The following is a 19325-nucleotide window of genomic DNA, read 5'->3' on the forward strand; positions in this document are numbered from 1 at the left end:
CTATCATTTTCTTGGTTGCGGTTGAGCCAGCTAACCAAACTTTCTTTTGTCTCCCAAGCAGATGTAATTTAGAGTCGTCATTAAGTAACAAAACAACCGGGTCAGTAGGAATTCAACATCCTATCACATCAGATATTATTCATGTTGTTTTATTCCAAAACTCATGCGCCTGTTCACACTCACAGACCATGTGCAGGAAAGTTCCAGTTTGTTCAGGTTGACAGAACGTGCAATAGAGAGTAGGAATGCCTTTGGAGACGTATCTCTTCTGAGGTGTCCAATATGTCCTATGACATATGCTAAAGTGGATCTGCTGGTGATTTGGGTTCTTGGAACAGTGGGAAATGTTGTCCCAAACTGTCTCCCAATTAATTACATTTCCCTCCGGGCTCAGCTCTTGCTCCCATTTCTTTACTATTGGGAGTTCTCCTACGGATACTTGCATCAATTTAGCATAAATCCTGGACACTAATCCTCTCACAGGAAAATCAACAAGCCATTTAATGATTGGGTGGGTCTCAAGGTCTCAAGTTTTCCCATGGTACTCCATAACTTTTTAGGGCTGGTCTTAAGCGAAGATAAAGGAAAAAGGATGTCCTAGGGATCTCAAAGCTAGTTCTCTAGCAATTCTCTAGCAATTTATGCGGCGAAAGTGCGGCGTATTTGAAAAAAATGTGGTCCCCGCATAAATATGCAGACTTTGGCTGATTATGCATTGAATTATGCAATCACATAATTGCGTTTTTCTGGAGGGACTGGATATAAACTCCGCTAGTTTGGCTACAAATTCTGTATAAAAAGCTGTGTTTTGGAGAAGCCGATTGAATTGCCACCTTTTAGATTTTTCTCCTGACATATCACAGTGGAATGTAGTTATCAGTGTATTGTGGTCAGACAGGATTGCTGGTTCCATTGCTATTGTGTGGAACATTGCCTTAAGTACACTGGAGCACAAAAAATAATCAATGCGGGAGTGGGTGCGGTGACATGTGGAAAAAAAGGTGTAATCTGCTAGTAGGATTGTGCATTCTCCATATATCTGTAAGATCGTGGGATTCCACAACTGCATTAAACATGTGGCTTTTGTGTGGTTGACCCTTGATCTATCCTGATTTAAGTCTAGTACCGCATTCATGTCTCCCCCTATAATTAGTGAGTATTCATTGAGAGAAAGCAATTACTTGGTTAGGCGTGGAAAAAAGCTTTCATCATATGTAGCCGGTGCATACTGAGACAAGGGCTATTTACCTACTTCTTATCGTAGTACATATATATGTTATTCTGCCTGAAGAGTCTTTACTACTTTTGTCTATGGTGAGTGTGCATCTCCGTGAAAAAAAAACCTTAAATCTAAGTCCCAACCCTCTATTAAGTTCTGAAATAAACTGTATGAAAAACAAATCAGCCATGTAGGAGTAATAGACATAGATTATAAAATGCCGTCAAATCAAATTCTCCTTATAACTCGGCTCATAAACTCAGACATTATAGTTTGACCAGCTATTCTGAAATAGCCTATGTGGGTAACAAACCATGTAAGAGTAGTAAATATATATTATAAAATAAGTGTTTATCATGTTCTTAGGCTGTGTAAATTGAGCAGTCCATGTCTGTCATGTTTTCAACCTCAGCAAGCATTCTTGCAGTGTTCCAGATACACTAAAGGTGCTGACACACCAAGGAGATTATCGGCCGTTGGACAGTCTGGCGAGGTCAGTGACTCAAATCTGTTTGGTGTGTCCCGTGCCGTCGTCCGTCTGAGGGGCCGAAGGGGTTCATTTTTGCCGACCTGACATGTTCAGTCGGCAGCAGGGCAGTCGGGACTCACCCGGAAATGGCGAGCGGAATGAGGTGACTACAATCTCTCAAAATCTGACGAAAATCTTTTAAACTGACCTTTGTTGAGCTGAAATGAAGACAGATTCAGCAACTGCATGGCCTATTTCTCGCTTAAAATGTTTTCAGAAACATGTTTCAGTGAGCTATTTTCACATATTTTAACCAAGGGGGTAAGCTTCGCTTCAGAACTTGAACCTCCCATGGTTTTGTAGCAACAAAGCAACAAAGCGATCACCTCCCGTTAGCATTCCGCTGACTGCCATTTTGTTTTTACGTCACTTGACAGCGAATAACTTTACATCTGAAGCGTTTAAAGACTCTATTTGTCCATTGTTTATTTCTACAGAAACACGAAAATGTATAAAAGGCTCCATTACCTTGTACCTTACGTTATGATTCCGTAGCGGACGTTTTTGTGAAAATAGGCTAACAATTGTGTCATAACCACGCGACTTACTGTCGCACAGTAGAGGAATTATAGTACAGAAGAAGCTCGCAGGCAGTTTGGACTTCCATTAGCTGTTTAGGTTTAATTACTAATGTTAACTAGCATGTTAGTGATCAATAATTAGCCTGTGCCTATGTTATCTCCTTACATATACCTACGCTCTCCGTCTCTGTAAGATTGGGAATGATTGAGATTTCTCTTGGCACAGCTACCAGAAGACTTCCAACTTTCAGACACGTTGCTCACGTCACATTTACGTTGTCTCTGTCAGTTGGAGGCTGCGCAGTAAAGCAAGTGATCACCGGAAAAGTGCTTCTAATAGCCTTCACTGGTCTCCATCCAGAGCAACGGGGTCTATTGGTCCATTATATACTGTCTATGATTTTAACAGTCTGGCTTAGAATTTCCGGAGAAAACAAACCCATGTGACGCTTTCGTCCAATCAGCTGCCGGTTTTCATTTCTTGGGCAACAATACAGATTAGCGCCGCCTGCTGTTATGGAGGCGTATTACGTCTCGTCTCGTCTCTTTGGTGTGTTCTGTGGCACTTTTTGGACCAACACGAGGAGACTGATCATCTCGACTGGCTTTTCTGTAAACGGTTGGCCATCTGCTTGGTGTGTCAGCACCTTAATCCACAGTCGTCGGGTCCGCCCGCTGCTTCCCGCACCGGAGGTCCCCACGCCGCCCTCTGGGCCCAATGACAGCTCCCGATCCCAGCGTCACGTCCCTTTCCTTCATATTCAAATCCCGACAGAACTTGTCCGCTTCCTCGGGTGCAGTGAATGTGAACATTCTCCCTCCATGGTTTACTCTCAGAGTTGCTGGATAAATAAAAAATAATTTTTTGTGTGGGGTTTGGGGGGGGCGGGCGGCCCTCTTTTTTTTCTTTTTGGGGGGGTGTTAATAGTGGGGCTGTAGTCAGGTCCTGGGGTCTCATTTATAAAACTGTGTGTAGGATCCTTACTATAAGTGTAGGTACGCCCAAAATCCCCAAATCACGTACGCCAAAAAAAAGTCAGATTTATAAAACCGTGTGTACGCACACCTGAAAGCAATGTTCCCTTTATAAATCAGAGATTACCTACAAGCGTGCGTACGTGAATCAGCCTCTTATCCCGCCCTGTACATGCCCATTGTTAACCATAAATAGTCAATGCAAAGCATCGTTGTGAATGCTGATCAGTGTATGAATGACACTGGCAGTTGTTACACCGAATCATGATGACTTGCAGAGAAAAAGCAAAAAACTTCTCAGATGTTCAGGAATTGCTGCAAATTGAATTATAATTTCGGCCTGTTCTTGCACAGTGTATGGAACCCTGATTTATAGACTACATATATTAATAATACGTCCAAAACGGCAGGCATTACGGCACTCGGGGACAGCTTCGATATATCAGACATATATAATAAGATTTAACATAACTATATATTATATCCAAACAAGTGATAAAGTAATTTATCACTAAGATTATATATAATATTTATTTTAAAAAAACAAACACTTAGCTGTCTGACATTTCCCTCTGGAAACAGCCGGTATCTCCCAGAGTGGCGAGGACCTGTATTTGGACCGGGATGGCACGGTTCCGGCGCGTTGCCCTCTCTACTGGACCCAATTCAGCACATAGATCCAAGAGCTCAGCTTTAGAAAATCTAAATCGGCATATAAACCAGTCATCGTCATGGTCACTGACGTCTCTTTTTCTCCTGATTCTTCCATTAGCGTAGTACTCCTGCAGGGCCAGCAGTGCCATCATGCAGCATTACGCACAGGTTCACCGCAGTATTTATATGTTTACAACAATTTGTGATTGTTAACACCTTGCCAACACAGCATCAACTAGTGGTATCCCCCACTCTGAGATACAATTTGAAGACGAAAGAAAGTCTAATAGGCAAAAACACTTTTCTTCATGCAGGTTTTGTCACAAACAGTATTAAAGTTCTGGCTGATAACGAGGAAATAAAGGGTAACGATTGCGGAGAGCTTAACGGCTGTATTTTCTGACTTTGACATTTGATGATATATGCACAGTTTTAAAGACAGATATTTAGTTATTTACACTGTGCTCTGCCGTTATCTAATGCTAGGGTATTTGATATTCCATGCAGTCGGGCCTCCTCCTGCGCTGGGTAGCGGACAATGTGACGGCGAGACAGCGCCGATTAAATATTAAGAAAAAAAATCTATTTAAGATTTGAGTTGGAGGTGTTTATGGAACAGTTATCACTCAGTACAAGCGTAAATAACACTGCTGGATTTCATCTTCATGGTAACGTGGATGATATGGAGTGAAAAAATGAGTGTGACGCATCAATACTAGAAAATATTACGAGTAATCTTATTCCCATTTACTTTCTGCAGTCTGACTTCAGTTCACCACCTCACCATCTGCGTCGCCAATTCCTATGTTGTCTCCAAAATGTGCATACGCATGGTTCAGAGTTTGCGTGAAGGACCGCACATTGGCCCTCATTTATGAAACGTGCGTACGACCTAAAACAGGCGTAGGACGGGTGTACGCCGATTCCAACGCAAATCTCGGCATTTATCAATTTGAACGTGAGCGTAGGCTGCGATAAAATCTCACGTCTGGTCTGAACTCGTGTACGCAAGTTTTCGAGTCAGTGTGGACTTGCGGTGCAGCATATAATCAGTTTAACAGGAGAAGGAGAAGTCATCAGTTCAGTGGCGGATCTAGAAAATTTTACATGGGGGGGCAAAGGGGTAGCAAGAGATCTTGGTAGGGTGGCAGGGGAAGACGGTACATGGAAACCCTCATACATAAACTGATATGCCCTACTACGCCCCGCAACGCCCTGCTATGCCCTAAACTGCTACGCCCTAAACTGCTACAACTATTATTTCTATTCATAGTTCCATTATCTTTTTTGTTACTATAATTACCATTATTATGAATCATAATTCTCTATATCTGTATCCATCTGTATGTAACCAGCGACCACCAAGACCCTGGATATGTCTGATGTTTCTGTTGCACCAAATGCTTGCTCTTGGGAGAATTGTTGGGTCATTGTAACTTAAAGAGTGTGGTCTAGACCTACTCTATCTGTAAAGTGTCTTGAGAAGAGTGAACTGTTGTTGTATGTGTAAATATTTACATATATAACCCTATAACATATACAACAGAATGGAAATAGCCAAAAACTGAAAACACATCATGTCACAGGACATGTTATGTTACTGTACTGCAATTTATATGTAAGGAGAATATAAACCAACCATATGGTCCAGGGGTTACTGCAGCCTCCTCTTCCTCTCTGTCATCTTCATCCTCCTGATCACTCTCTGCCTCTGTCCCTCTCTCTGAACCTGCAGCCTCCTCTTCATCCCTCACTGTCAATTCTTCCTTTCCCTCTTCTCTTTCACTCATTTCTGCATCTCCTTCTGTGGTCTTCTCCTGCTCTGACCTGCCTGGTCTCTCCAGTTTACTGTCTTCTCCTTCTTCATTTCCCTCCTCCTCTTCCTCCTGTGCACTACTCAGGATTTTCTTGGCTGGCAATATCCCCACTTTTAGGCTTCAGCTAATATCTCCAGCTACTCTGGCCTGCAAAAGTCAAGATGTGAAAAGCTCTTGTTATTCTTGTATTACATTACACTGTAGGGCCCTGTAGCTAATAAGTAGCCTAAAAAACATAACATCAGACGAGATTTATTACATGCACTCATCAGTTATGTTTAGACTAGCCTTCTTAATCCCGTTGTATTTGTTGTTTTCCCAGTTTGACAGTAAAGTATGTTGCCTGGTTTAATTTGTGCAGCCGTATTGCCGTGATATGTGAGAGGAAGTGGATTTTATAGTAGCCTACTCCTTAACTAATCATATACAAATGATCGGTCTCAGCAAGCACTGTGTAGTGTGTTGTAACGTAACGCCACCGAAACGGCGACCCTCTGTAAACGTTATGAATTCAAACATGCCAGTTTGTAATATTCTGTATTATGCTCTTCTTGTCTTTACTGAAATCAAACTAATCAAACAGCAGAATGCGCTTACAACCCACGAGGGAGCAATTTGACTTTTGGCTAACAGACGCGCTGTTGTTGATGCTGACTCGCCTTTAGCAGACATTATAATTATTACAAATTTAACTTTAGATGAAACGTGTGTTTTAACTTCACCTGGGGAAACAGACTTCACTTTGAGAGGCTCGGGGAGGGGGGGCAGCTCAGTCGCTCCAGTCTTTGCCGGGATGCAGGGCCCCCACACCGCAGCAGACTCGCTGTGTGCGAGCCTGAATGTGCGAACGGCGCTCTGCACGTTTGATGCAGGGACGTAGCTAAGTATTTGAGGGGCAGGGGGCTAAGATTACATCTACAATTATTATTTATTATGAATTAATATAAATTAATTGTTTGTTTCAATGTTTTAAGAAGCCTGTGCACATAGTGGCAGTTTGTTTTTACAAGCAAAGTTTTTTGAATGCCAAAGTTAGGGGGGCAGCTGGGGGGGCAAGGCCCTACAGTGGGGGGGCAGCTGCCCCCCCCTGCCCCCCTGTAGATCCGCCCCTGCATCAGTTGATCACTTATCAGCAATGGCAGATCTGGCTCTTTTAGAAGACCTCTATGAGCGGGTGCACACGTACGCGCACGTGCCACGGTGGAGCCCTCCATCGGATTGTTTAAGGGCTGATGGCTTGCATCAGCGGGGGACCCTATACACGGCAGAAAAAGTCTGGTGGTGGTCCAGCACGAGGGGCGGAGGTCGCACTCTCCCTCACAGCTGTTGCCTCGTTCTGACTCATGAAAAAAACATGAGTAAAATAAAAGACTGCATAAACACCGCTACCGTGTGTTTATTTAAATATAGGTACACCATGTAGGCCTATGAGATTACAGTAGAACTAGGACTATAGAAAATGTGTCAAGGATGTATAAATTAAATAGGCTAAACTTCAGCTGGAGTCCGATTTACTACTGCAACACTGTTGACCGCATCAGTGATCTCTTTTCATCCCGCATTCTTTCTACAGCCTTTAATACCAGTTTTCAGGCTGCCAAATAGTACACACGTTAGTGCCAATGAACCTGAGATATCAGGGTTTCAATCTCCACCTCTGAAAAGTGCCGCTTCTCAGCCGGATTACGTCTCACCATGTTGTAAATTGTAGGGGTGAGGCCTCAAAACCAAGAATATATTGGGGCGTGATATTTTAAATTACGATCGTTTCCAGCCGCTGCTTTTATTAATGTTCGACCATTCTTACGCTCTGATTGGTGTGATACGAACGTTTCATGAATCACACGTGAAGCCTGTCGTAACATGAATTCTGCGCTTGTGGTGTAATCGGTAGCGATGCTGTAATGCTATGTGGAGAGGAATCCGCCGACACGGTTTCTTGATTATAAAGGTTTATTCACATCCAAGAAATCAGCATCATGTACAAGCTCTGCAGAGCTCGGAGAGGACCTGTTTTCCCAATTCTCAAAAAGTCACTCTGGCTTTCTTTGTTTGAAAATGGTATATCTATTCTTCATAACTTAGGGTGGGATCGATAACTGACCAATGGCTTCAAGCCAACTGGCCTTCTTTTCAACATCGTGGGGGCCCCATTGATAATACCTTCCAGATGTCTCCAGAGAGGTGTCCTCTGAAAGTAGGGCAAGGTTCATCATGCCATCTTTGTTACCAAATACTTAAGACAAGTTTATAAAAAGTCCATTAGAAGTCCAGATACTACACGCTCATATCTGCACTGGTTTCTATGTTAGGTTGATAAATGAGGGCCATTGTCCCGTCAAGTTTGTTTTTTATAAATTACAACCTTTGCGTGGGAAGTGGCGTACGCACGTTTTCAGCTCTGTTTTGTGCGTACGCCACGTTTATAAATTAGACCCCTGGTATCTCAGACACTTGAGAATCAGCATGCGTGTTCCTGCACCCTTGCCGTAGATTCTGTGTGCCCTGTCAATTTCGATGGTAGCCCTGTTCTGTAGGGATGGATTTTGCAAAAATCCAACTGGGTCATCTTTCTCGCTGCCCTCCTTCAGTCCAGAAAGCAGTGGAGCGAGTATCTAGGGGCCATTAGAACTACATCTAAAGATGACTGCAAATTGGCTTAAACATTGAGTCATAGTGGTTGCTATGTGATATTTTTGACTACTAAAATTTTCCAAATGGGATTTCAGCATGAATTATGTACGAGCAATAATGCGATCACTAATATGGTCATGTAAATATGGTGGTGCTAATGGCACACTTCTACTTAGCTGCTACTAATTTTATAAGGTTTCTTCCACTTGTGAGCATCAATGTGTTTAAGGCACAATGCAAATTAAACTGTCATTATTTGGGATATCACAGATAAACAACCTATGTATCCAATTAACGGGTTTAATGATTTTACCTTCATAACAATTAGGAATGTAAAGATATGATAAGATAATATGGGAATCATCATACAGTACGTGTAGATCTCATTTTTTCTAGCTGCATGGATACACTTTGTTCACTAGGAGGCAGTGTTGTCGTTTTGTTGATTTAATTTACGCTCAAACAGAGACGTGTACAGTGGCAATGAGAGAACAACAGTTTATTGTTCAAAAAGATGGTACAAAACAAACTTAAAGGATCCTGTGTTCTCATTTAATCAAGTCAAAAAGAAGATACACGAAGCAGCAATGTAGATAATGCAGATACTGTTGTATTTATGAGCAGGATGACATAGAGTGTCTAAAGATATTACATTTATGAAACAGTATTGAGTCGATTATAAGCCTAATTAATGTGTGTCATGATTGTTAAAATAACCTGCATATGCTTGGATCAAATTTTCTTGGATTAATGTAAGGTTTATTCAAATAAAGTTAATAATAATAAAGTTCAAAGCCCCCTGCAGCAGAAAAAAACAGCTGTATGATGAAAAAAAGCCAAACATGTCACCTAAATGAACCGAATCACATTAATATATTTTACTCTTTTGACTCAGTTTCTCAAACAGAAAGTTATTTTGTATCATTTGGTATTGTCAAAGTGAAGCACATTTTAAATAAATCTGTGTAAAGTAAGCAAGTCCAGTCTTTGGTATAGTCTCATAGCTTTGGAATAAGTTGTAATATTAGCATCTCAATTATCAGCTCTCCAATATTATACAAACATTTAATTCAAACGTTGTGATTTGGTCAATGGTTAGATGAATTGAAGCTTTCAATGTTATTTCATAATCAAATCGATCCAGCTTCTGTAGTCAGGAATCTTAGCATAACTATATTTGTTTAGGGCACCTGAGGACACCACACCGTACGCCTTTCCATCTTCACAGACCAGTGGACCTCCGGAGTCTCCCTGGAAGTACATACACAGTATGCAGTGATTGCTTCAACAACAGTCAATTAATTATCATTGTTGCCAAATGTTTTTTTTTGTCCATTTTATGTTACAAAAATACGTACATTACCAGGTCCAGTGTCTCCCTCAGTGCAGTATGATTTTTCCTTTTCACACTCTGTACTTATTGTTACATTGGCTTCCATGAGTACGACAGACATATAAGGTGTATTCTTGTCTGTTCTTCCCCAGCCGGAGACTATACAGGATTTTGGCAGAGAGCCATCATCTTGGCCTGCGAGAGCAATGGGTCTCACATTTGTGCTCAATTTTGCCTTGGAGCTCAACTTGAGGAACAGGGAGAGAGAAAAGTATATTCAAAAAATATAAACATCAATCTGTAAAGTATTTAAACACTCTTCTTGATCACTGCATTCAATAGAGCATTTGTAATGAGACAAAAAAATTGGAAATCACAAATTTCTGCCAATAAGTACAAGGATTTCTAAGTATAATTATGTTTTATTTTACCTTAAGAAGCATTATGTCATTGCTCAAATCAGTTTCATCGTAGTCTTTACGTGGAAATGTTTGTACCACAGATATATGCTGGATTCCATTACTTTTATGGACATTGTGAACTCCTAGTAGGACTGTGTAGGAACTGAAACGACAAAATTAAGTGCAAGAAAAAGTTACCTGGGAGTAAGTTTTTTTTGTCAGAGCATTGTATTTATAAAATAGAAATATTGAAAGACTCAGATTTAGTTCACAATTCACTAATCCATGAAGCATATTTCCCAGACTTAATGTTTGAGAAGGTTGTTGTTAGAATAAATCTTATCAAGAGTCCCATAATTCCCAGTAAATAATCATAAAGTGTGTTAAACTGACCTGGCTTGGCAGTGGGCTGCAGTCATCACAAAATCCTCATTCAGAAGGAAGCCACCGCAGTGTTTTGTTTTACCATTTTGCATGTGCTTCTCCAAAAGAACCATGTAGGGTCTGCTATGTGGCACTGCCTCCCGACCTCCAATGATTTCCCCTGTATGAACTGACAAAAAGGGCAGGTGTGACCAAAACTAAAAACTAAATGGACCAAACAAAAGTGATTAAGAAGAAGAAGTGATTAAACAAGTTTATCTATCGTCATGCACCAAATGTCTCACAGTACTGATAGTGGAATGTAGTTTCTCATGTAATGTGGTATAAACCGCACGCTAAACTACAGCTATAAACAGGAAGGTATATAATGCCACAAAAACTTAACTTACCTTGACCATCAAGAGTCAGAGCAAGTATCAGTATTAGCAGTTCACAGTGGATAGACATGGTGAGCTCACAGTCCAGCTGAGCTCCTGAAAAGCAGTGGCTCACATCATTGACAGGTTCAGTCTTTAAATGCTTCCTTGTATTAGGGTGGGTCGTCTGCATATGCAACTGATGTGGCTTTGAACCACATTCATGAGGGGATGTCTCTGTCCACCCCTGAACATGAAAAAAGTTGGATTTATGTAGTACAAGTCTTAAGTCTTTAGACAATGTTTAATTAAGTACATACGGTATGGTGCATGTGGTGTACATACACCATAGTATTGTACTGATGCCTCTGTGGTAACACACACAGCCATGAAAATTTCGATTGGCATTTTGTGGCCAATGCTGTGGCTCCCTCAGAGGTCACACTACCCCACATGAAACAGTATTCTAATTTTATGATGCCATAATACAGTACATAAAATAGGTCTTGTGAAATGTGATTACTGAGCTATATATATACATATATATCATCCCAGTGAATCCGGAATTGTGAAACAGGCCACAGTTAGTCAGTAAAACTGAAAAAGGTAGAAATCTACTGCGTAACAGTATAGGCCTATGTGGCGATTCCTTTTGGCAGGCTTTTTGGAGCCACTACAAAACCCGTTTACAGGCCGACTGTACAAAAGGCCGTCTATCAGCAGTGATTGTTAGAGTGTATGTTGGAGAATAGCGTGGACACGCACTTCACACTGCGAACGGGCACGCGCGCCACTCGGTGGAAAAGGGAGAGAAAGACAAAAGAAGTTGGAACAAAGAAATAAAATAAGTCCTCCAGAGGCCAGCCTCCGTTTCACCTCCTCAGCATCCATTTTCGCGCTAATCGAAACGCATCACCTGACCGCTCATTTACTGCACCAACCTGAGCGCAACCCAGAGAGCAAGCCCGAGCCCATGTAAAATGAATGGGCTCTTCAAAGATCTTCAGCTCTAGTTGCTACATCCCTTGACGGCGGCTCATTGATTTGAAATTGCTTATGAACCACGGTCTCCTGGCTGAAAGTCCTGTTTTGTTTGACCCATCCACTATCACAACCTGGGAACCAAGCAATTGGCCCTTTCCAAACAGGCTCATACTCCAAACAGGCACTACACTAGTTTGATAAATGTGAAATGCAGATCTGTAGTCTGGAGCCACTGGTTGTAGTACAGAAACTATCTACTACTAATACTGCAGAAGGTTCCAGATGACATGGCTCTTGACTATAGCCAACAGAGGGAATCAATTGTTGAATGAAAAGTTCTTAATATTTCAAGTTCCCACAGAATGTAATTCAGAGCTTTCCCAATTACAAGGTCATATAGTCTAGTCACAACCCATGTACAATAAGTCATATTCTACCAGTAAATTCAAATTTAAAGAAGCCAAATTAGGCATCTGAAGCCACAGCATGCACAGCTAGCCAGAGGGCACAAAACTGTTTATTTTGTGACCTTACTGATCACAAACAAAGATTTACAGACCAAAAGGTAGATGCTAGCAAGTAAGAATTTATCAAAATTAGCAGGTGTTTTATATGCTTGGGACCCAAAAATATTGCAAGGATATGCAAGAGAAAGACTGATAAGATCAAGAAAGCATTTCTGCAAACATCACTATCATAGAGAGAGACAGAGATGTAAGATCTGTACGATATTTGTGGTCCAACAACAGGAAGCCATTGGTTTGGCTCTTCCTACTAGCAGCCCCCTAAGGGAAGTATCTAAAACAGTATTAAGAACATCCAGAAGTGGTAGAGACCATTCAAACTTTACTATACAGTATGTAAATGGCCTTGTCCCTAGTTCTCCACTCATTTTGCCCCAATAATAGTGACAGCAAGGATTATCATGCTGGCTGCTGGCATGGAGTAGTGTCATTGGTATTAGATAATGCTAATGACAACATGTGACTTCTTCAGCATCTTTAGCTGACTTTTTAATAGTTCCAGCTGAATATTCCAACAATCGCTTGTAGTTTGGCTGCTATGCCCTGCTACACCCTGTACAGCCCTGCATTGCCCTGCTACGCCTATGCCTATAACTACTGTTTCTAGTCATAGTTCCATTATCTTTATTGTGACTAGAATTGCCACTGTTCATCACACCCCCAACCGGCATCGTCAGACACCGCCTACTAATAGACTGGGTCTGTCCAAGGTTTCTGCCTAAACGAGAGTTTTTCCTCACCACTGTCGCACTAAATGCTTGCTCTTGGGGGAATTACTGCAATTGTTGGGTCTTTGTCTAGACCTACTCTCTGTAAAGTGTCTTCAGATAACTTTTGTTATGATTTGATACTATAAATAAAATTGAATGTAATTGAGTTTAGTGGATATTAAAGTATAATGGTATAATATGTTATGTAGCTGTAATGCCCCTTGCCTTTTGAAGTCGTTACTACTGCAGGTAGGTAGCTAGTTTGGCGGACATGCTATCATTTGCAGCTTCCGTTAGAACAGATAAACTAACAGTTGAATCTATTCCTTACACTTTTGCTCTCATAAGAGCAACACTGTTTCACAGAAACAATTATGTTTGCTGATCTATGATCGGACAAACGGGGACTATAGATGTAAGTTAGCTTATAACTAACTGGTACAGTTAAAAAGTTGTGCACTGTCCTGTCAAATAAACAAATAATATACCATACATATATGCAAATAAATCCCTGTTTGAGGTAGGGGGTTTAGCAACCGCCTAATTGGATGGTGGGTTGTGTGGCAATGTATTCATTAATTTGCATATATTCTGTGACAAATAACCTCTTTTTGACATAAATACACCAACTACCCTGAGGGATCAATGTTTCTTTGTTATTGATTAATCTATCGCTTTATTGTGCTTTTTTAATGCGTCCCTTTTCTTTGGCCTGCATAAACTGTAAGCCTTCCATTCCTGGTACTAGTTGATCAAAAGTCTCTTCCATTTTAATTCATTGGAAATAAAATCTTTATTTGTTAGTGCAGCAGTGTTAATTCTAGTTAATGCTGTGTCTTGTCTATCTAGGTGTTGCTTGGTCACATCCGTTTGAAATGCTCTTGTATTGTTTATCTTGTTTGTTATCTGCAGGAAGTATAGATTAATGTAAACCATTTCCTCTGCCTGAGTGGTGAAACACCAGTAAACACCCACTCTGTCATTCTTTGAAGTCTTATTTTGAGTCATATATGTTCAAAGGCCAAAATAGGTCCTATGCTCTCCACTTTATTCAGTAATAAAGACTATTTAAGTATGAAAATCAGTTTATTGCAGTGACGGGGATGAATGATTGGTAATGGAGGGATCAAAGAGGGGTGTGGACTCTGTGACAAAAACATGGCCCTCGGGAGAAGCATGGTGGGTTAGTCTGAAGTGAATTTCTCATGGGTTCGAAAGGAATGGATACAAATTTGTGCGGAAGAGAAAAATGGGGCGAGAGATGCCAACCTGGTCTGGGATACTTTGCTTGAGATTGAATATTAGAGAAACAGAAGTGAGAATGGTGATGTCAGCCAGACTTGCATGCTGAGACTGGTTGTTGTAGGTGCAAATCACCGCACTGTGAATTCAGAGCATTAGAGAAAACCAAAGAATGATTTTTAAGTCTAGGAAGGGACATAAATAGCGAGGTGGTTTGATGCCAGAAAGGCCAAAGCAAATTGTGCTGTGGAACTGGTGTGAGTTCCAGTGCTGAGCAAGCTACTTGGAAAGTGTAGCTAGTTAAACTAACAGGTATTCTACATTAAAGAAAGCTTCACTAGACTAAAGCTACCCCCCCCCCCCCAGAGAAATGTGGCAAGCTAAGCTACAGCAACATGGCAAAGGTAGTTTATAGCACCACATCAAAGCTGCCGGTATTTCTTTTCTTCTTTTTTTTTTTACATTGAACAAACTTAATTTCAACTCTATTATAGTTTTAGTTATTCTGTTTATTTATTTTATATTTAAGTCCATTTAGTTTCTGTATAATTCAGCCTTTAATTGTATTTGTCTTTTACCTCATGGCTGCTGTAACACTTTAATTTCACTTTGAGATAAAGCGTGATGAAGTCTATCTATTTATTTATCTTTATGATAGGCAGTTTAAAGAGTCGTCTTTTTATTAGGCCCACTCTAGTAGCTATATTTACGTAAGTTCCAAGCGAACTAATGTAATGTATACTTTATTTATTAATATTACAATGTTTTCACTCTATTGTTATTACACACAGGCCTGAATTACACACACATGCTCAGTACCTATACATGCACTAATGGAGAGATGTCAGAGTGAGGGAGCTACCCATGGAGAGGCAGGCCTTGCTTAAGAGCACCTTAGCAGTGCCCATTCAATTCAATTCAATTCAATTTTATTTATAGTATCAAATCATAACACAGGTTATCTCGAGACACTTTACAGATAGAGTAGGTCTAGACCACACTCTATAATTTACAAAGCCCCAACAATTACAATAAGTTCCTCAAGAGCAAGCAGTGCGACAGTGGCGAGGAAAAACTCCCTCTTGGGAAGAAACCTTGGACAGACCCAGGCTCTTGGTAGACGGTGTCTGACGGTGCCGGTTGGGGATGTGATGAACAGTGGCAATAATAGTCACATTAATAATGGAACAGTGACTTCAAATGGTAGTCGTAGTAGTTCATGTCATATCAGGGCACTGCAGGGCGCTACAGGATGTAGCGTGGCCCAGCAGAGCATGGATGGACGTAGCGGGAAGCTGCAGGGTTCAGCAGGAAGCAGCAGGGTTCAGCAGGACGCAGCATGACATTGCAGAGCACCGCTGAGCTCAGCAGGAGTGCAGCAGGCCCATGGCGACAGCTGGAACCAAGATCTTTCTGCAACGTTCTCCAAGGAAATACGCTGGGGGAAAAAAAACATAAGGACTCCAAGGAAATACGCTGGGGGAAAAAAAACATAAGGACTCCGGGGAGTTTGCTCCCCGGAGTCCTTATGTAAGCTAGGATTAATAACAAGCATTCTGCAAGCATTTCTGGGACGGGATAAACACAAATAGTAATAGTAATAGAAATAGTAATAGAAAGGGAGAGGAGAGAGCAGCTCAGTGTGTCAACGGAAGGAAGTCCCCCGGCAGTCTAAAACTATAACAGCGTAACTATAACAGCGTAACTAAGAGAGACAGGTCATAAGGAGAGGTAGCTTTTTCGGGCTTTGAACTCTCCCTTGCCGGATCTGGCTTTGCTGGCCTGCCTCCCTCTACTTTGTTATATATTATTAATCTAACAATTATGAAGAGAAGCAGGTGGGCCAGTTAGGTGGACACTGCAACTCCTCACTCCCTAACTATAAGCTTTATCAAATAGAAGAGTTTTAAGTTCATTCTTGAAAGCGATTACAGTTTCTGCCCCCCGAACCCAGATTGGGAGCTGGTTCCATAGGAGCGGAGCCTGATAACTGAAGGCTCTGGCTCCCATTCTACTTTTAGAGACTCTAGGTACCACGAGTAACTCTGCATTCTGAGAGCGCAGTGCTCTAGTGGGACAATAGGGTATTAGGAGCTCTTCTAGATATGATATTGTTAGACCATTTAGAGCTTTGTAGGTCAAGAGAAGGATTTTAAATTCAATCCTGGATTCAACAGGAAGCCAGTGCAGAGAAGCTAATACTGGTGAAATATTATCTCTTTTCTTAGTTCTTGTGAGAACATGCGCTGCAGCATTTTGGATCAGCTGGAGAGTCTTTAGGGACTTATTTGAGCAACCTGACAGTAGGGAATTACAATAGTCCAGCCTGGACATAACAAATGCATGGACTAGTTTTTCAGCATTGTTTTGAGACAGGATATTCCTAATTTTGGCAATGTTACGAAGATGAAAAAAGGCTGTTCTTGAGGTTTGTTTAAAGGATATATCCTGATCAAAAATAACCCCTAGATTTCTGACAGTAGTGCTGGAGGCCAGGGCAATACCATCCAGAGTACCTATGTCTTTAGATAATGAGGTTCTGAGGTGTTTAGGGCCCAGGACAATAACTTCAGTTTTGTTAGAGGTTCATGAGGTGAACTGGCACCTCTCCAGCTACCAGTCCACTTGGGAACTTGAACCAGCAACCCTCCAGTTCTGAACCTAACTCCCTACTGACTGAGCTACTACCACCCTTAACAACTGTAGTTTGGTTTTGTATAGAGACCTGCATTTTGCTTGCTGTTCAATGTTAAAAAATGAAAAATTAATATTAAGGATTAATCTAAACTTTTCAGCGTTTCCTCTTTTCCCCTCATTTTTCCCCACCCCGTCCCTTCTGTATGTACAATATATGTTTATTTATTTATAAGTTTGAATGCTGCTACTTGTAGTGCCGCCACTACTGCCCAACACTGGTGAGTTCCCTGGAACATGCATGTGAGATGAGCTGAGTTGGGTGTAAAGAGTGGCTAAAGTGAAAGAAGCTGTTGGCCAAGGTAGAGACATTGGTCATGTGAAATGAAATGCCCTTGCACGTGTGACAGGTAATCTGTGGCCTTGGGAACTTTTATTCCACAGACAGCCAGCCACTAATGACTGATCAGCCCATAGATAGATGTGTCTATTTAAGCTCAGTTCAGACAGTGTTAAGTAGCTGTCCTGAAAAAATTCAATGCTGTCAGGCTGATTTAAGATGGTTCCTTCTCTTCCTTTGCAATTATGAGGCTCACACCATGAACAAACAAAGCTTACTTGAAGAGAGTCCAAGTTATAGTTTCTGACAAGCAGTTGTGTCATAACCAGCGTCTTCAGTATACCTCCTGCTGTTTTGCCCCCTTATCGTGTTTTATTCCTTCTTATTTGCTCTTGAAATATTATACTTTAAAGGCAATCCAACTTCTCTTTTAACCCTTCATTATAATCTAGTCTCTGAAACATGTTGGGGTTGAGGGTTGGCTGGAGTTCAGGGCCTTCCTTCCTCTACACTGTCTACACATTCTTTTTGGCATTTGCCCAGCTTTGCACAGTCATTTTGTTTCCAATTTACAAGAAGTATAGATGAATATCTCTAACCACATCCTCTTCCTCGAGTTTTGAAGCAGCAGAAAACCATCGTTCATCATTCATTCGTCATCGTTCTCATGCTGATCTCAATCTCATTTTTATTTATGGTACATGTCTAGGAGCCACAATCACTGGATCCCATTCCTTTCAGCTTATTATGGAAGTATTCATTTGGACAATAACTGGACCTTTGACCCTCCAGATCTTAGACTGGAAAGACACTCAGGTGTCTTGTTAAGTGGCACACTGTGACTCTAATGCTCCTAGCTCACACTCAAAGGACAGTCGGGAAGACATGGAGGATTCTCTGGGCAATGCACAGCTTAATTGAACCATGCACACCAGACTCCTGCCCTGACCGGCTAGGCCAAGTAAATATAATTGCCAGATCAATGTGTATGTACTGTATGATCATGTATATGTATATAGATTTTAAGCGTACTTAATCTGTCTTCCTTTTTTGCTTGTTAAAGTATAGCTCGGAAAAAAACTGCATCAGCTTGGTTTGAATTTGTAATTTGCTTAGAATAATCAAAAGTTCATTGACAAAAAGAATTGTGTAGTCCCCGGCAGCAGAACAAAAACAGTTGTACCATTAAAAGTGAAAAAAAAAACGTAATTTTCTTAAATGAACCAAATCACACATCATATATTTTCAGTTTTTTGACTCAACTTGCCTTTTAATGCATTTTCAGTGGTTGAATCAATCCAGCTTCTGTAGTCAGGAATTTTTGTATAACATTTAATTTCCGGCCCACCTGATGTGGTTGGACGATGTGGGACACCAACCCGTACGCCTTTCCATTTTCACAGACCAGTGGAATACCAGAATCTCCCTGGAAGTACATACGCAGTATGCAGTGATTGCTTCAACATTAGTCAATTTATTTTCATTGTTCACCAATGTTTGTTTATCCATGTTATGTTACAAAAATATGTACCTTACCTAACTTACCAGCTCTAGTGTCTCAGAGCAGTACAAGTTGGTATTAAGACACTGCTTACTGTCATTGTTAGAGCAATGGGTCTCATGCGCTGAATTTTGCCTTGCTCAACTTGAGGAACAGGAAGAGATAAAAGTATTTAAAAAGAAATATAGACATCAATCTGTATAGACATCAATAAGTATTTTAATGCCCTTTCGATCACTGCATTCAATAGAGCAGTTGCTCTATAATTAGCCTCGTGAGACCATCCTGATCTCGCGAGCTCCAGTTTTCCACTCGCAGATCAGACTGGCATCTTGAGATAGAGAAAATTTGGAGCCGTTCGCCAAACGACCGACAAATCAGCGTTGGTTTTGAGGCGAGGTGGTGATAGACAGATTGTTTATCCAATCAGGTAACCAGTATTTTCATCCCTTCCCAAAAGTTCACCAACAGAAAGTTCCCAGATGGATATGGCGAGCAAATGCGAAGCAATCCATCTGACAGGTAAGGAGGAGTTAGGAGTCAGGTTAGTTGCTAATAACATGAGAA

The 19325-nt window shown here is 41.1% G+C and overlaps 1 protein-coding gene across 1 annotated transcript; it reads right to left on the minus strand.

Annotated features, from left to right (window-relative positions):
* Nucleotides 1–8832: 8832 nt before the first annotated feature.
* Nucleotides 8833–11031, minus strand: LOC120565723 (granzyme B-like). Its single transcript, XM_039811701.1, has 5 exons — nucleotides 10857–11031; nucleotides 10477–10636; nucleotides 10114–10246; nucleotides 9708–9929; nucleotides 8833–9600 (listed from the first exon to the last, which is right to left on the minus strand). Exons 1-5 carry the CDS (start codon nucleotides 11014–11016, stop codon nucleotides 9469–9471), a joined length of 807 nt encoding a protein of 268 aa, XP_039667635.1. The 5' UTR covers nucleotides 11017–11031; the 3' UTR covers nucleotides 8833–9468.
* Nucleotides 11032–19325: the final 8294 nt, after the last annotated feature.

The sequence above is a fragment of the Perca fluviatilis genome, chromosome 9, assembly GCF_010015445.1.
Source record: "Perca fluviatilis chromosome 9, GENO_Pfluv_1.0, whole genome shotgun sequence".
Taxonomy (NCBI): Eukaryota; Metazoa; Chordata; class Actinopteri; order Perciformes; family Percidae; genus Perca; species Perca fluviatilis.